Here is a 15,024-nt window from a genome sequence, read left to right on the forward strand (position 1 = left end):
TGAGTTTTGGGTCTCAGTCTCTACTTTCAGGTCAATAAAACCCTGAGTTCTTTTGATAAATTATGGTAATTGTACTTGTCAAAAAAGCTTATTATCCAGATATGCTCGCTGGGTAATGACTCACTCATTACATCTGGTTTCAGACACCAGGGTGGGAAAAATTTAATCTCAAGGGAGTCACAGCAGGGCTTTACAAACTGGTGGGTGCTGACATGGTATGTCAAACATGCTATGATGAATTCTGCCCCTGTGACATCACCGTTTGGTTAGTAAAGTTTCGATGATGCTTCAGTCAAAGTGTTTCCACGAATCTCTGCAGATAAAGAGCGCAAATGCAGCATGACTCATTGTAACAGAAGATTAACATGAACAGCAGTTCTCTTAAGAACTGGAATGATCAGCATTATAGGAAATATGAGTCATCAAAATGACCCATCCGCTGACCCCAAACTCCTCCCTAACATTACCATATATGGACATTGTTATTGTAATCTTGCTTATTAGTAACCCTAACCTTAAGAGTTCATAGAACAAACTGAGGGACCATCCTGTTATATTCAGTCAGATTAGTGACTGACAGCATAAACTCACCAAGAACATGTGCGCTGACGTCACCTTCGTCTGTCAGATTTCTGTGCATTTAAAGAAGAGGAGTCGCCCCCTACTGAGCATAAGGAGGTTCATGTCCACATGCACAGTCATGGATTCATGGTTTTCCTTTCTTCTTGAATAAAATGGAGGAAAACTTGAATAAAATGACATTACTTTAAGTACATTAAAGGGGAACACTGTGGTGCATCATAATAGTAATACTGTTGGTGAAAGTGAGACTACTTTGAACCTTTTTAAGCTGCTGGTCATTTTGTGACTGCAAAACTCTGACTTGGACTTCAAGCTTAAAGTTGATTAGCTTCTGTTAAGGTTCAAAATTGAGGAAGGAGAATACAAACCACCCATGGTCCAGAAGGTCTTGGTCAAACAATGATTTTAATGAACACACGTGTGGGAAGAACACTCTGTACGCCGACAGCAAGTGATCTCCGACTTAATCAAAGCATAAACAGATATTTTATAGCATCAGGGTTTGATTTACTGACGCCCCTTCATGCGTCACAGATACATTTTATACATAGATCAGATCAACACCACAATGGCTTTTAACCCAGAAGATCATCTTCTATTTTCATGGCTGGTACTTTCCGTTCTTGTCTTAAAGTAAATTGTTCCTCTTTCTTGCCGAGACAACAAGGACGGTTCCTCTTTTACCGAGACACTTTTGTAGTTACAACCAGACATGACTAATCTCTCCTCTAAATAAATTTAACTCATGTGTGTGTGTCACGACCTCACATGCTCTTTCTCAATTCACCTGTTGCACTTCTGACCTTTCACCAGACCAGAGGCTCACTGAGACTATGTGTATGTCTTCTACTAAATAAATGTTTTAACCAAGAACTTCTACTTAAAAGCTTAATATAAAATGATCTGATATATAAGTGTTTTGTAAGCATGTATTGCAATTCCTTCTATGGCTCCAAGTCACTTGCGCAATAGATTGTCCGAACATCGCGCCGAACAAAGCTTCCGACCCCCAATTAATTGACCGAGCTCCAACTCTTTAATAAGCACAGATATGCATTGTGTATAAAATAGTCATAACTGCTTAAGGCCTTCTTAAAGCTATCTGTTACATTGTTAAAGCCTCGTCTTAGCCTGCTGCTCAAAATAACTTCCACTTCTGCAAAACTCTCCAAGCCTGTTTCCTGTCCTGTTACTTTTAGCCTTTCTGAAAGACACACACTGTTCAACCCCTGAATGCAATATAAACTCCAGATTATATTATTAATGCAATGGTAATGATGACAATTATTTAACAATAGCAGTAAAATAATTTCCCTGCTCCACACTTCTAAATGACATTTGTAACTAAAGGTTTTCTTCTTTAAAGTGTTGTAGGTTTCTTGTCTCAGAAGCTTTAAAAGAGAGTAAATTACAGCCAAAAAACATGAAAAAGGAGTCCAAAGGTTCATCAGCATCCTCCAGCTTTGGGCTGCCTGTTAGTTCTTTTTCTGAGTGATTTCTCGCAGTTTTATAAATTTATTCCCATGTTTGATTCTCAAATATGCAGAGCATCTTTTTATGGCAGAGATGAAAACACCGTTGCGATGAGTCACAGCTCCTCTGAACCATCACTGAAGGTTTCTTCCTCTCAGAGGAGCCGAGGGTGAGGTGCAAGTGTTAGATGCAAACCTCATTTGCAGTCACAGTTTGCTGCGTGATGTTTTTCAGTCTGTGCCAACACCCAGAGCTCCTCCAGCCTCGGCACAGCTCTGAGCCTCAGGTCTGATTTATGTTGATGGACTCACCTTGAATCACAATGTAAGATAAGATAAGATAAGATAGAACTTTAAGGAGACCCTAACCTGGGAAGAGTTATGGATTTCTTGTCAGTGGTTATTGCTTTTAGGTGGCCAGTGATCTGATTGGCTCAGTGAGGTGGCAGGTGAGGGTGAGTGGGTGGTGAGGGTGGTATTGCACCCTGAGGTGAAGAGCACCTGCCACCTTCTCTGATCTGTTATTTCCTCAGGGCAGCAGGCCAGTGACTCAGTGCACCACAGCCAAGAAACCAAATTCAAAGGATTTGAACACATTGATCCTGTTATTCCACAGCGGCGGAGCCAAATATTGGTCGAATGTGGACCTGTGGTTCATGTAAGCTTGTTAACTGATTACAAAAGCTGTAATTCTCTACAGCTCCAGCTTTTTATTAACACCAGTCATGATTTGTTAGAATCGAGTTTTTCATAGTGAGAGATGCAAACCACACATTAACATGTTAATAACTAACCTGACGATGTGGATGGATCCTTTCAGCCATTCGATGATATTTACACTCAATTACACAAGAAAGCTCACAGAGTCGAGACCAGGAGATTCTACAAGCTAGCTACAAGCTACAAGCTTGCAGCATGAAATCACCCTGACATAATAATCTGTGACTCATTTGGACCCAGAAATAACTAAAGACTCTGAACAAGTGAAGAAGACGAGGACTGGAGTTGGACACCCCTGGTCTAGGGTGTCCATATATTAATGCTTATACCACATAAAATTATTATAACAGTTTGTCATTCATATTTTTCTTGCATCAGCAGACTGTTTTATGATTTTTATTTTTTGGTTGCAAATACAGAAAAAGCGGAGCAAGAGCAAAGATGGGAAACAATGAGGCTTTGGGGAGATGCTGATGGAGGGAGGGAGGGGGAGGGTAAGATGGAGACAAAGAGATTTCTGTCAATATTTCCTCAGGAATGATGGAGCATTAAAAATGGATGAGTGTGCGTGCGTGTGCGTGTACACATGTCTATGTGGAGACCAAGTGCATTTTGGTGCATTATGAGGACAACTTTGTAGAATGTGGGTTTTTTACATCCTCACTTTGGGTGTGATTTCAAATATCAACAGACAAAATAAGGACCTGACCTTAAAAGTCAGGCTGATGTCTTAGTGAACTGTATTGACCTTATAAAACAGAAAATTCAAAGTGTCTCCCATCTTAACTGGCTAAATCACCATGGTTACGGTGTAAATGTTTTTATACTTGATTCTAATCTGCTGCTGAGTTTATTCACACTGCTGAACCGTGCATCGAGAACACCTGATTTCATTTTGATCTGCTGACAAACTAAAGCATCGTCTGTATTAAACCGTGGAACAGTAACTGTTCATGGTTAAATGTATCCAGTTCTCATGCTACTGGCACAGTGTTGCATTTCACTGTTATACTTTTTGTGTCCACTCTATGTTCCTGAGTGGAGGAGGTGACACTCATAGGGATCATTTTGTGTGGAAGAGTCATATATCCCAGGAAACACTGCCACATGTGAGCACGCACAGAGCCTGAAGCACAAAGCCCAACTTAGAAGAGATCACTGATAATCGCTGTTATCACTTACACAGAGATTTTAAGTTTCATCAGTCGGTAAAGGCAAACGAAAGCTGTGCTGTTATAATTTATTCCCTGTGAAATAAAATCTTTCTTGGATTTTTTTTTTCATTTATATGTGTACACTGTTCCACTTGTGGAGAATCATATCAAACATGGCCAAAGTATCAAATAATGAATTGACAGTATGAAAAAATAAGCCCTGTGAGAACAGCCCTGGGTTAACTTGTTCTCTGACCTCAGTAAAGACTTTGAAATGAGTTACATAGTTCATAATTAAGCTAATGAGTAGACGGTGTTCTTGGTTTCTCACTAAACTATACCTCTGATCCTGACATCTGGATTCGAAAGGTTATGATTAAACATTGTCCTGGGAGTCCACCACAGCCTCGCTTCCACCAGTATCTACTCGACTCTACTCAGTTTGGTTTGTTTGTACCTCCTGTGCGCATGGGGTTGTTGTAGCAATGCGGCCAAAAGTCTCGTAACATCATTTGTATGCGACACATTTCCTTCGTTGCCAGGTTTCAAAAATGGCATTTTAATTTTTGTTAAGGAGTCAGTCTCATGACTCGTCGAGTGACGCCATTGGCTGGCCACTGGTGACGCCACATTTTTGGATCCATTTTTAACGCGGGCTGAGCAAACGGGTTCTACCACCTTATAGGAAAAGTCTACAAACCGAGTCAAGCCGAGCTAAGTAGGTACCAGTGGATAAGGGCTATATGTATACCAGGGTCCCCACAATGATAGACGTACAAACCGGAGTGTATGCCCTGTTTAACATTCGCAGCAGATCCTCCTGCAGACGGCACGAAGACATGAAGCCTGTCAACAGGAAAATAACCACAACAACACAAGAACCCAAACCCTGCTGCTTCTTTGTTTATTGGCACCCACCACTGTTGGCCACACAAAGCACACACAGACCATCAGACTGACCCACCTCGACTCTAACAGAGCGAAACTCAGATGGCGAGTAAACATCCCCCGACATCTTTCACTTCCTTTAGTCTGTCCTGAAGAGTAAACACACAGACACACACACAGAGTCAATAAACAGATCACAAAAGACACGATGCAAGACAGCGAAGAGGAAGTCAAGCGGTCAGGCAGTGTCTGTTTCACCCGAGGAAATAGAAATGATCTCAAGCCGTCGCCTGGATGGAAACGCTGAAATCTTTGTTTTCCATCACGTTGGGAAAAAATAAACTGTTGGAGCTTATTTAGAGAGGATTTCTGAATGTAACCGACTCCATCCTTCTGTTTCTTCTGCAGCTGACAAAGAAAAACAGGGCAAGAAAGACGACGGCAGCCCTTTCAAAGGAAACGTCCTGGGTAAGGAAGCTCAACACGCCTCATGTTCCTTTTTTGCCAGGTTGCTGCACTCTGCAAGTTAACGGAAAATGTAGATTATTTCCACCTGATTTTTTCCCTATTATTTTGCCCCTGTGAGTCATACGAACACTGCCCTCTCCAGCTGTGTTGTAGAGGTTCAGACACAAAATAGCACAACACCCTCAAAGCTCCATGCAGCTTTCCAAACACTTGATTTTGTATTTATAGTCAATAAAATGAAAAAGAAAAATAATGTACTGTAAACTGCTCTGACTGTGTGTGACTTCCAGCATGGATCACAAAGCAAAAAATGATTTAGAGGAGAGGATAGTGTAGCAAGTTATCAGCTAACACTGCAAGATACGTCTGTAAACTGCACCTGATAATTAGCACTGATTCACATAAAAATGTAGCGTTTAATTTGACTCCTCAAAAGTGGAGCAGACTCCTTCCAACACCACAAACATGCATGAGAGGTCCAGTTCAGCTAGCAGAGCGCTAACAGCTACAGCCAGCTGTTAGAAAAGCCTTAAAAGATGAACTCTTTATGGACATTTTAACATGAGGCTCCATCCCCACATCCCCCGAGAGTCTGTGGGGATGGAGCCTCCAGTGGCCAAGAATGACCCCATTAGGAAGATGTTGTGCAGTGTGTCAGCACAGCTTTTACCTGTACGTCAGTGTCTTTGTTCCCTATGTTCAAACCTGAGCATCATTAGCATCATGCATATATGAGAACACAGAGACAAGTCAAACTGAATCTTGAAAAGATACTTTCAGGAATCAGATTACTGTTGGCAGCGACAGAGTTTCCTGTCAGTGCAGATTTGCAGCTCAGGTGCATTCATACCACAGGTGTGTTGACCTAACGATGGCATTAAATGAAGAATTACAGGACGCCGTCCATCCAGACACGAGCTTCTACTTGTTATTCAGTCTGTGTCACTATGTGATGGATATGCACAGAGCTGAGCCGCTAGCATGGCTAGCAGTCTGCGCATTAACAACCTCTGGGACTCTGTTTGTATTTGCTCATATTATATAACCACACTGTAAATCCACTTTTCCTACCTCTAATGCGGTAAAACTTCCTGCGGCCTTTCGGCAGCCTGTTAACCTGCGTCTGAACCTGCTGAGGAGCAACAGCAGCAGGATAAAACCTAATGAAAATCTCCTTAATACACAATAAGGTCCTCAGAGGGGGGCAAGAAAAAAAGTGCAGGAAATCAAAAGGCACAGCTCTGAAAGAAAGAAAGTACACAGTTTTTTAAGCCTGATCCCGGTGCGACTGTGTGATTTCTCATAAGTCAACATGCAGATTAGAGGAGCAGAATGAGGGCATTTCAGCGCCTTAACCATCAGCTGCACGACGCAAGTGTTGAGTCTGGAGATCAAAGAGGAGATGAAACAAAATCGAAAGCGTTTTATTATCTGCAGAGCTCGCCGTGCATTTACAACGTCTCAGGGGGAGCGATTCCTCCGCAGCTCCTTCGCTCCGAGTTTTAACTCGGACAAAAGAAGCGCGGGATTAAACTGCAGCATTGTCTACATCGCAAACAGGGAACGACACAGCAACACATTTCTGCCTCCGATAAAGAGCTGAGAAAGGCTGAGCTTCTCCTTCTGTGCCGCGTTCAGGTGACCTTCACCACATCGGCGCCTGTCCTTCAAATAAGTAAATCATTCAGTGACGAATGAATCAAACCGCGGCGTGTCCCTACTTGCCCTTCACTACAAGCTTTCATCACTCACGGCTCCCAAAGACAGTGAAAGGTTAAAAAGGCTCAACTCAAAAAGGGAGTGAAGAAGTTCACTCACAAAAAAAACTTTTAAAACAACGTTTTACCACAGGCGGCTTAAAAGATCGATTTTTCTGACTCTGAGAGGGAATAAAATTTATAAGATGGGCTTGATGTTTTTTCCAAAATGAGCCAAAGCAGAGAAGTTCATTATCTCATCGGGAAAGTGTTCACTAGGATCAGAGCAGAGGATCCTTTTCCAACAGGAACAGAAGGGTTCGCTGCTACACAGAGCGCCCCCTGCTTGCCACTAAAAAGAATGCACATTTGTTCTACTTTATGTGATTTTACTTCAGTCTGGATGTAAAACGCGGATTTAAGTCACGCGTCCTTTCTCATAGCCAGCAGGGGGCGCTGCTCTCACTGTCAGTCAGGTTGTCCTATAATCTCGTTCAAACATTTCATCCAGCAGCACTCAGACAGTCTTAAGCTCGCGAATCTCTGAGATGTCATCGCGGCCATCGTAAACATGGCGAACAGCAGAATTTAAAATTGGTGACACGCACACACAGGCGGCTTCTTGTTAACAGCTTCCTTCATGTTAATGTGGATTTGGTATATAACGTTTCAGTCACTTTAATGAGCAGCACAGTTTGCTTTGTCAGCTTTTCCTCTAAGACTGCAGTGAATCATAGCACGGAGAGACAGATCTGTGTGACTTATTAGGATTTATGCCCTCGCACAGCGCTGCAGCGCACAGCAGATGACTCCGTTTGTGGCACAGCACTTCATTTATTATTATTATTAGGAGCATAAAATGTAGATCTGCTTTTACCAAATTTAGCTTTAACATTAAAAAACAACAGTATATTGTTATTATATTAATAATGTTCGTTAATTGAATGTAAGATGAGCGACGTCACAGTCAAACTCAATGAAACGTGTCTGTGTGTTCAAATTACCAAATATATCTTTACAAAATTATGATATAAGATCAAATAAAGTAAGATGTGCTTTATTTATCCCAAAGATGGGAAATCACTGTTACAGCCCAGTCTCAGGTCTTTAAATCATCATGTAGTGAATCTATTGTCTCCTCTTTATTTCACACAAATGGACTTATTTCCTATTGAAACACTTTATCACAAATTTGTCCTCGCTGGCATGAAATATGTTTTATGTCAGACGCACAAATCTGGGGTTGAGACCGTGGGGAGGCTCAAACGAAGCTTTAAAATAAACGTGACTTTTTCAAACCCCAAACAATTACCGTTTAACACTTGAGCCAAACCAGGTGACAGGCTGCTGGTTATGAGCCTCTTTATGTTGTGTTTAAATGATGTGTGAAAATCTGATCGTGGGTCTCTACCACCATCCCTCCGAGCTCCTACTACAAACTGCTTTTACCTTTTAAAATGGAAAATCATTCACACTTGTAGACCTGTAAGATTAAACGCCGTGTTCAAGGTCGCTGTCCAGAAACACACATCAACAGATTACAGGTTGTGACTGTTTCACAAACTGCTGTGAGATCAGATTAGGCCAAATGTGAAAAACAGCCTAGTTCAATCAAATAAACATCACAAAACAAACTATGGAAGAAGATTTGTTCCGTTAAATATAGAAAAAAGGGAAGAAACTAACGAAAATGAAAAGCTTACAAAGGAAAATCTAACAAATCATCATCAGCATTGTGGTAAAGATTTGTGTTTGATACAGAAACTATAAATCAATATGTAATAAAATGTAAATCAATAATAAAAATCCCTTTATTGTTCTCACCTTGTGTCTCTGATTTCTCGTTTCGTCCTTTCAGACACCAGGATTGTGGATCACGGAGAAGGTTTCTACCCGGGAATGTCCATCCCGTGTGCCGACAGCTTCTCCGGCTTCTGCGTTCACGGGAAATGTGAGATCAACAAGTACAACATGGCCACCTGCAGGTTTGTAACGGCCTCCGCTGTAAATGTTTCAAATAAATACATAAAAATGAAGCGTTTGTTTTTACTAGAGTCCAAGTTAATGGATCTCATCAGAAGTGTGGTGGTAAAAGTGTGAAATGTCAAAGTTTAAATCATGAAACAAACACAAAACTATTACACCATCCTAAAGTATGTAACATGTGACATCACACAGTCTTGTTGTGTGTCCGACTCAGATGTGACGCAGGATACAAAGGTCCTCAGTGTGACGAGCCTCAGGACTTCAACATCCTCTACGTGGTCCCCAGTGGACAGAAGCTGCACTACGTCCTGATCGCCGCCATCATCGGAGCCGTGCAGATCGCCATCATTGTTGCCGTAGTGATGTGCATCACAAGGTACTCAAGTGCAAAGAAAAAAATAGTGTTTAAAGTTTTAGTTGTCAAATATTTATGTCTTTACGTCTCATTAAAATACTTACAAAGTGTTAACTGATTTTAGTCTTTAGCATTTCTGCTTGATACAAAGCTTTTGTGTCCTTACAGTATTTATCAAAAGAGCGACATTTCTTTCACAGGAGCCTCAACACTGTAACAGCAGTAGTATTGTGTTAATTATTTTATACTTTACTAGAAAAATAGATGCAGCGAGTTGACTGAAACATGAAGTCACAGTAAATAAGGCAAAAACAGAGTTTGTACAATGTTGAGCTGGTTGGTTTTCCTGCAGTGGCAGTGTGGATCATTGGGATCATTACATGCTAATGAAAAGCCTGGTGGTAACTTTCTGCATTAATACACCATCAGTTGTGACGATCTCCAACACGACTGCATGAAGTACAGCTCCAAACACAACAGAGCCTCCGCCATGTTTTACAGATGGCTCCCCTCACCGAACCTGAACTGAACATTCGTCCCGTCATGAGACCTGTGGTCACTGATTTTCAGTCCAGGTCTTGAATAATAATAATAATAATAATTCCTTTTCACTGGTCACTTTTTATTCCTCCACTTAAGAACACACCACGCCAAGATATGTGTTCAGCAAATAGCTCTCTGGGAATCACATTGTTGGTGTAAAAATACTCTTTTATATCTGTCAAAATGTGTTGCCAGTGACATTTTTGTGGACTGAACTAAATAAACTGGAACACATTATGAGGTTTTGTGACACGCTGCCTCGAAGATACAATTTAAAAATGTTTTTTTGCAAAATTGCCCGTTATTTGTAGACACAACGCTGGTTCAGTGCTTGAGATCTGTGCCCTTTTTATGCTCGACAAACAAAAAGAAAGAAAAACACGTCCTCTGTCTGAAAATGGTCAGGCAGAGAAAACCTGGAGAAGTTTTGGCCAAGACCACTTTAACTAACGAGTCTGACTCCTTGGAAAGAAAATATAAAGAAAAAGACTTTTGCACAATACTGTACAATGGCCGATCTAAAATCTAAAAAAGAAAAGGCACCAAATTGGGAGATTGACTCAATCACAGCATATAAATCTGATTTTAGTAACGGACACAAATTGTAACACCGACTTTCTCGCTCTCTTTGTCTTCAGGAAATGCCCGAAGAACAACAGGGGTCGCCGGCAAAAACAAAATCTCGGACACTTTTCCTCGGACACTAACAACAGGATGGTATAGCCGTGTCTGCCGGAGGTCTTTTTTGATAATTGTTTTCTTACGGCGCGGGAATATACCATTTTTTAACAGTAGGTGTAGTGAGTTTTCTTTTTCTCCTAGGAAACTGTTAAAAGAAGAATATTTATTTCAGGGGCCTTATTTTCCCTCCTTTTAATTTTGGATGGCATCTTTGCGCATTTATTTTTTAGTTTTTTCCTCCAATGCCGCAAATAGTTCAAGGAGCCGATTCAACACAACCCGCTGTCACTTTGCATCGCCGCCATGTCCGCCGTCTCAGTTTTCCTGCTACGAGGTTTTGTTGAATGCTTTGCGGTATCTTTGTCGAGCTGGCTAACAGAGTCACATCTGCCCCTCTGGAATGTGCTATTTATTGAAAAGTTGATTTCTTTGCCCCTTTCTTTTCTGCTTTTTACTAATAACGTGCAGCTGATTACCAAATGCAGTGTTTTTTGTTTCCGTCCTTTTTTGTAGAGGTGAGAGGGGCCAGCTGGTACCATAGATATGTTTACACTCATCCTTTGGTCCATGTAAAGACTTCACTGTGTTCAAACAAGCTAATAATTTATTCTTACCATGAAGAATTCTTTTCTTGAAAGTAGCTTTTACTGGAAGTTTTTATGTTAACTTTTCTTCGAAATTGTAGTTTATGTATATTAGCATGACTTGTGATAACTGTGTACTGTGGTGTAGTTTTAACTTTTTAAAAGGAAAAGTTGTCGGCCTCGATGCCTCCTCCGCCCCTCCTTCGATGGTACGGTTAAAAGTTGGACTGACGAATGGAGGACGAAGGCGTTAGTCGGGGGGTGGTTTGGGGGTTTTTCCCTGAAAAGGAATGTGCATTGTCTGGAAATCAAATGTTGGCTTTATCAAGACAAGGAAACACACAACGAGCATTTCTGCCCGTCGTTGATGAAAGGAAAGTAAAACCAGTAAAGCCATGAACACAAAGGCAGGAATGCTGTATGCAAGATTGTAAAGGAAGAGCTGGACTTCAAATCGACGTCAACGTCCTGACGGTAATTTTCACGGAAGTCTTGGTTGCTTCGATCAAGGATTTTCTCTGAATGTGAGGGAATAATTTTGTTTTCTGTTTTGTGTTTTCCCCTCAGCAAAACATTCCAAGCACAGACGATCCCACGAGAAAAAATAACACAGTAATAATACAGAATATAGCAGCGTTCTGTTCTCTGGTATGAACATGTGTGTCTCATGGTTTTAGATGAAATCATAGCGTCATTTGGCCTTACGTTATTCACACAAACACAGTCAAGTACTTTCGGCGAGGAGGAGGAAAAATCTGATCAGTATCCTGAGTAATTTAGTAATCCTAATAAATAATCCAAGCCTCCTCTTTTTGTTCTGTTTCGATGTAAAGTTTTGATTATTTTTGTAATGGACGTTTCACCTGTTTGACTTCCATGCGGCAGCATCGTCTAGATTCTGAGAGTGTGCTCGTGGCTAAAACCACAGCCCCGAGCAGGTCGCCAGCACGCCGGCTAATGTTAAAGCTTTGCCCGTCTGCTAGAGTCTGAGTGACGTAAACGTCATCTCGTGGACGTGCCTGCAAGTTTCTGTGAGAGTTTCCGATGCACCAACTACGTTTGCACCCCAGTTGGTGGAAATGCAGAAAACTGACTGGACTGACGAGTCGGCCGTGCCGTCTCCGGCTGTCCGAGTCCACAACAGACTGTAATCAAGGCTTAAGAGGTGATACCATGAAAAGAGCAGTTGGAGCTAATTTGGTGTTATTTTTTGTGTGAATGCAACGTACGACAAGAAAACACATTTGAGGTTTGCTCCGACAGCAATCACACCGACGTTTCCGTGGGATCTTTGTGTCATCTGGTGAATGAGTTCTGTGTCGTTCCTCGTGTCCCTGACCGTCACGAGCCTGTGCGACTCTGAGTCCAGCTTTGTGTTTTTGTTTGTCACAACATCCAAATTTCATTTCAAATTGTGTTAAATTTGAAGGATGTCATTCTTCAGTGAAAGTGAACTTTAACACATTTCTGAAGGTGCAACATTTCATTTTAAGTAGTGCTGTCAGTGTTAATCTCGTTAAAATGACGTTAACGCCATAAGGTGGCAAATCTCCATTAGAGAGTTAACGCGGATCGCCCCATTCGAGGGGCTGCACGGCGCTAACGCATTAACAAGCTAACTTGTGCATCGACGCTGTGCAGCCGCTCGCACGGGGCGACCCGCTCGCACGGGGCGACCTGCTCGCACGGGGCGACCCGCTCGCACGGGGCGACCCGCGTTAAGGTGGCAAATGGAGATTTGCCACCTTATGGCGTTAGCGTCATTTTAACGAGATTAACGCCGACAGCACTCATTTTAAGTCGTGTTGTAATAATTCAAGAGGTCAGAAAATCCTTAAATCTGTTTTTCACCAAGTTGCCAACTTTCTTAAGGTCTGACTCATTTACGCTGTATTTAAAGTTGAAGTTGGTCAGAGAGTTTGTCTGTGGGAATACAACACAAGAAAAATATCCTCATGTATTTAATGCAAACACAAGTGTCAGCTGATTTACTTCTAAAATTTAATTCAGAAACCATCCACCAGCAGCGAACTCACATCATCCACTGAGACCAAACAGTCCTTTGGTTCAGCTAATACACAAAAACGACTGAATAACTGTAAATAATTTACTGTATTTGCTGGTAAAGGTGAGACATGAGCAGGTGATGCCGCCAGATTTCACGACCACGCCCCCGAGGCTGTGCCCAGGTCCAGGGAGGTTTGTTTTCTTCTCTGTATGTTTCTGATTTGACGTTTTCTGTACCGTCTTAGTCTACATTTACAGGTTGTAGGTCAGCCCCTCCCCCCACCCCTCTGCTGAGCAACGTGTTTCTACTTGTTGTCGACCATCGCAGCCGTGACTTCTCTAAATGTGACTAGAATGTGTTTGACATGTTATATTCTGCATGTAGACTCGGCGAGGCTATTTTTGGTCTCTGACGAAATAAAAAAAAGAAAAAATGTTTTTTTAATGTACACCGGAGTGCTGTGGCGTCATTTGATTGAGTGTCCTGTGAGCTTTCTCTTCGATTTCTGCGTCTTCTCGTGACTGATGCTCTCGTGTTACGGCACACTCGACGCCCTGTGATGAATTAATGATGTTTTTTAAACTGAGTGTTGAGATGACCTTCATCATCAGTCGCTGGAGACCAGAGACAGTTTTGTTTTTCCTGTACAGACACGATGTCCTCATTTCATACTGAACACTAAAATTACACATTATACACCATCTCTGCCCCTTCATCAGCACGATTTACAACCTGAAGAGGTGATAAAGCTCAATTCTACTTTTTCTACATAATCCATCATACAAAATGTAATCAAATGGAAAAGTCTCTTTTTAAAACTTGTCTTATTAGTTTTAATCTTTTAACTTTATGCATCAAGCAAACATTAAATTATATGCAACATTCTCTGACTGGAAGAAATTAGTTTAATATTTAAACCTATTTTCTGCACATTCCAGCACATAAAATAAAATATTTTTTGTTTTTACACTCAGTCTTTCAAATAGATGCAAGTAAAACACAGCAGAAAATAAATAAAATCAAAGACTAGCAGTCCTGTTGCTCTATTTTCACCTGTAAAGCAGGACTGCGGTAGGCGGAGGTTTACCCTGGTGCAGGTGTGCGCAGCTGTCAGTTGAAGAATCCGCGAGTTTCTCTGTGAATTTTACATTACTTCGTAGCGCACTCTGTGCTTGCTTGGAAGTTTAGGGTTTTTTTTCACTGTAAAAAGAAGTTTTCTTCCCACGCACAGCGGACGCTAATGTTTTTGTGACTTTTTATGGAATCAAACTCAAAGTAAGGTCAGTACTTCCATGCTTTAAACGCAGCACGCGTTTAAAACAAACTCGAAGTCCGTCTTAATTTTTTTTCTCCCATGTCCCCTGCGGGGTTCCGTACCTACAGACTTGTGTTCAACCACCTGTTTTTAGGGATGAAAAGAGTCGCCCCCTGCTGGCACATAAAAAGAATGCAGGTTTAAGGCACTTAACTTTAAGACCTGGAAACACCATCCATCTATTATACAGCGCCAAGTCACAGCAACAGTCGCCTCAAGGTACTATATATTGTACTGTATATTGAACCAGGCTCAGGGAGGGGTGGGGCCATCTGCCGTAACAGGCTGATGTTATTTTCACTAATAATTAGACTCTCTGGCCCTATCCACACACACACACACACGGGTATTTTAATACTTTGAAAAAATAGGTAACTCTGCCCTTAGAATAAATTCATAATTTGATAAATGTCAAAATGATTAGGGTCAGGAGACAGATGAAGGCATGAGCCAGGTGTGAAGAAGCTGAGTCTACAAAAAAGTTTTTCAGGATCTTCCTCATATTCTCCTGATACAAAGACAGTAATGGCGGTAAAAGCTGGACTGTGGGATGACTTTACTTTCTAATATC

The 15,024-nt window shown here is 41.5% G+C and overlaps 1 protein-coding gene across 1 annotated transcript in view; it reads left to right on the forward strand.

Moving 5' to 3' along the window:
* tmeff1a (transmembrane protein with EGF-like and two follistatin-like domains 1a) overlaps positions 1-13,586 on the forward strand; it is a 108,181-nt gene extending 94,595 nt beyond the window's left edge. Inside the window, exons 7-10 of the mRNA XM_085254353.1 lie at positions 5,225-5,284; positions 8,840-8,966; positions 9,182-9,343; positions 10,504-13,586. Of these exons, the coding sequence (XP_085110479.1) occupies positions 5,225-5,284; positions 8,840-8,966; positions 9,182-9,343; positions 10,504-10,588 (434 nt within the window). The 3' untranslated portion in view covers positions 10,589-13,586. The remainder of the gene's footprint in view (positions 1-5,224; positions 5,285-8,839; positions 8,967-9,181; positions 9,344-10,503) is intronic.
* The last annotated feature ends 1,438 nt before the right edge of the window (positions 13,587-15,024 follow it).

Source organism: Mchenga conophoros, linkage group LG18 (assembly GCF_057382185.1).
Source record: "Mchenga conophoros isolate Kocher_MC1m ecotype Shallow Benthic linkage group LG18, M_conophoros_male_GT1.1, whole genome shotgun sequence".
NCBI classification, from domain to species: domain Eukaryota; kingdom Metazoa; phylum Chordata; class Actinopteri; order Cichliformes; family Cichlidae; genus Mchenga; species Mchenga conophoros.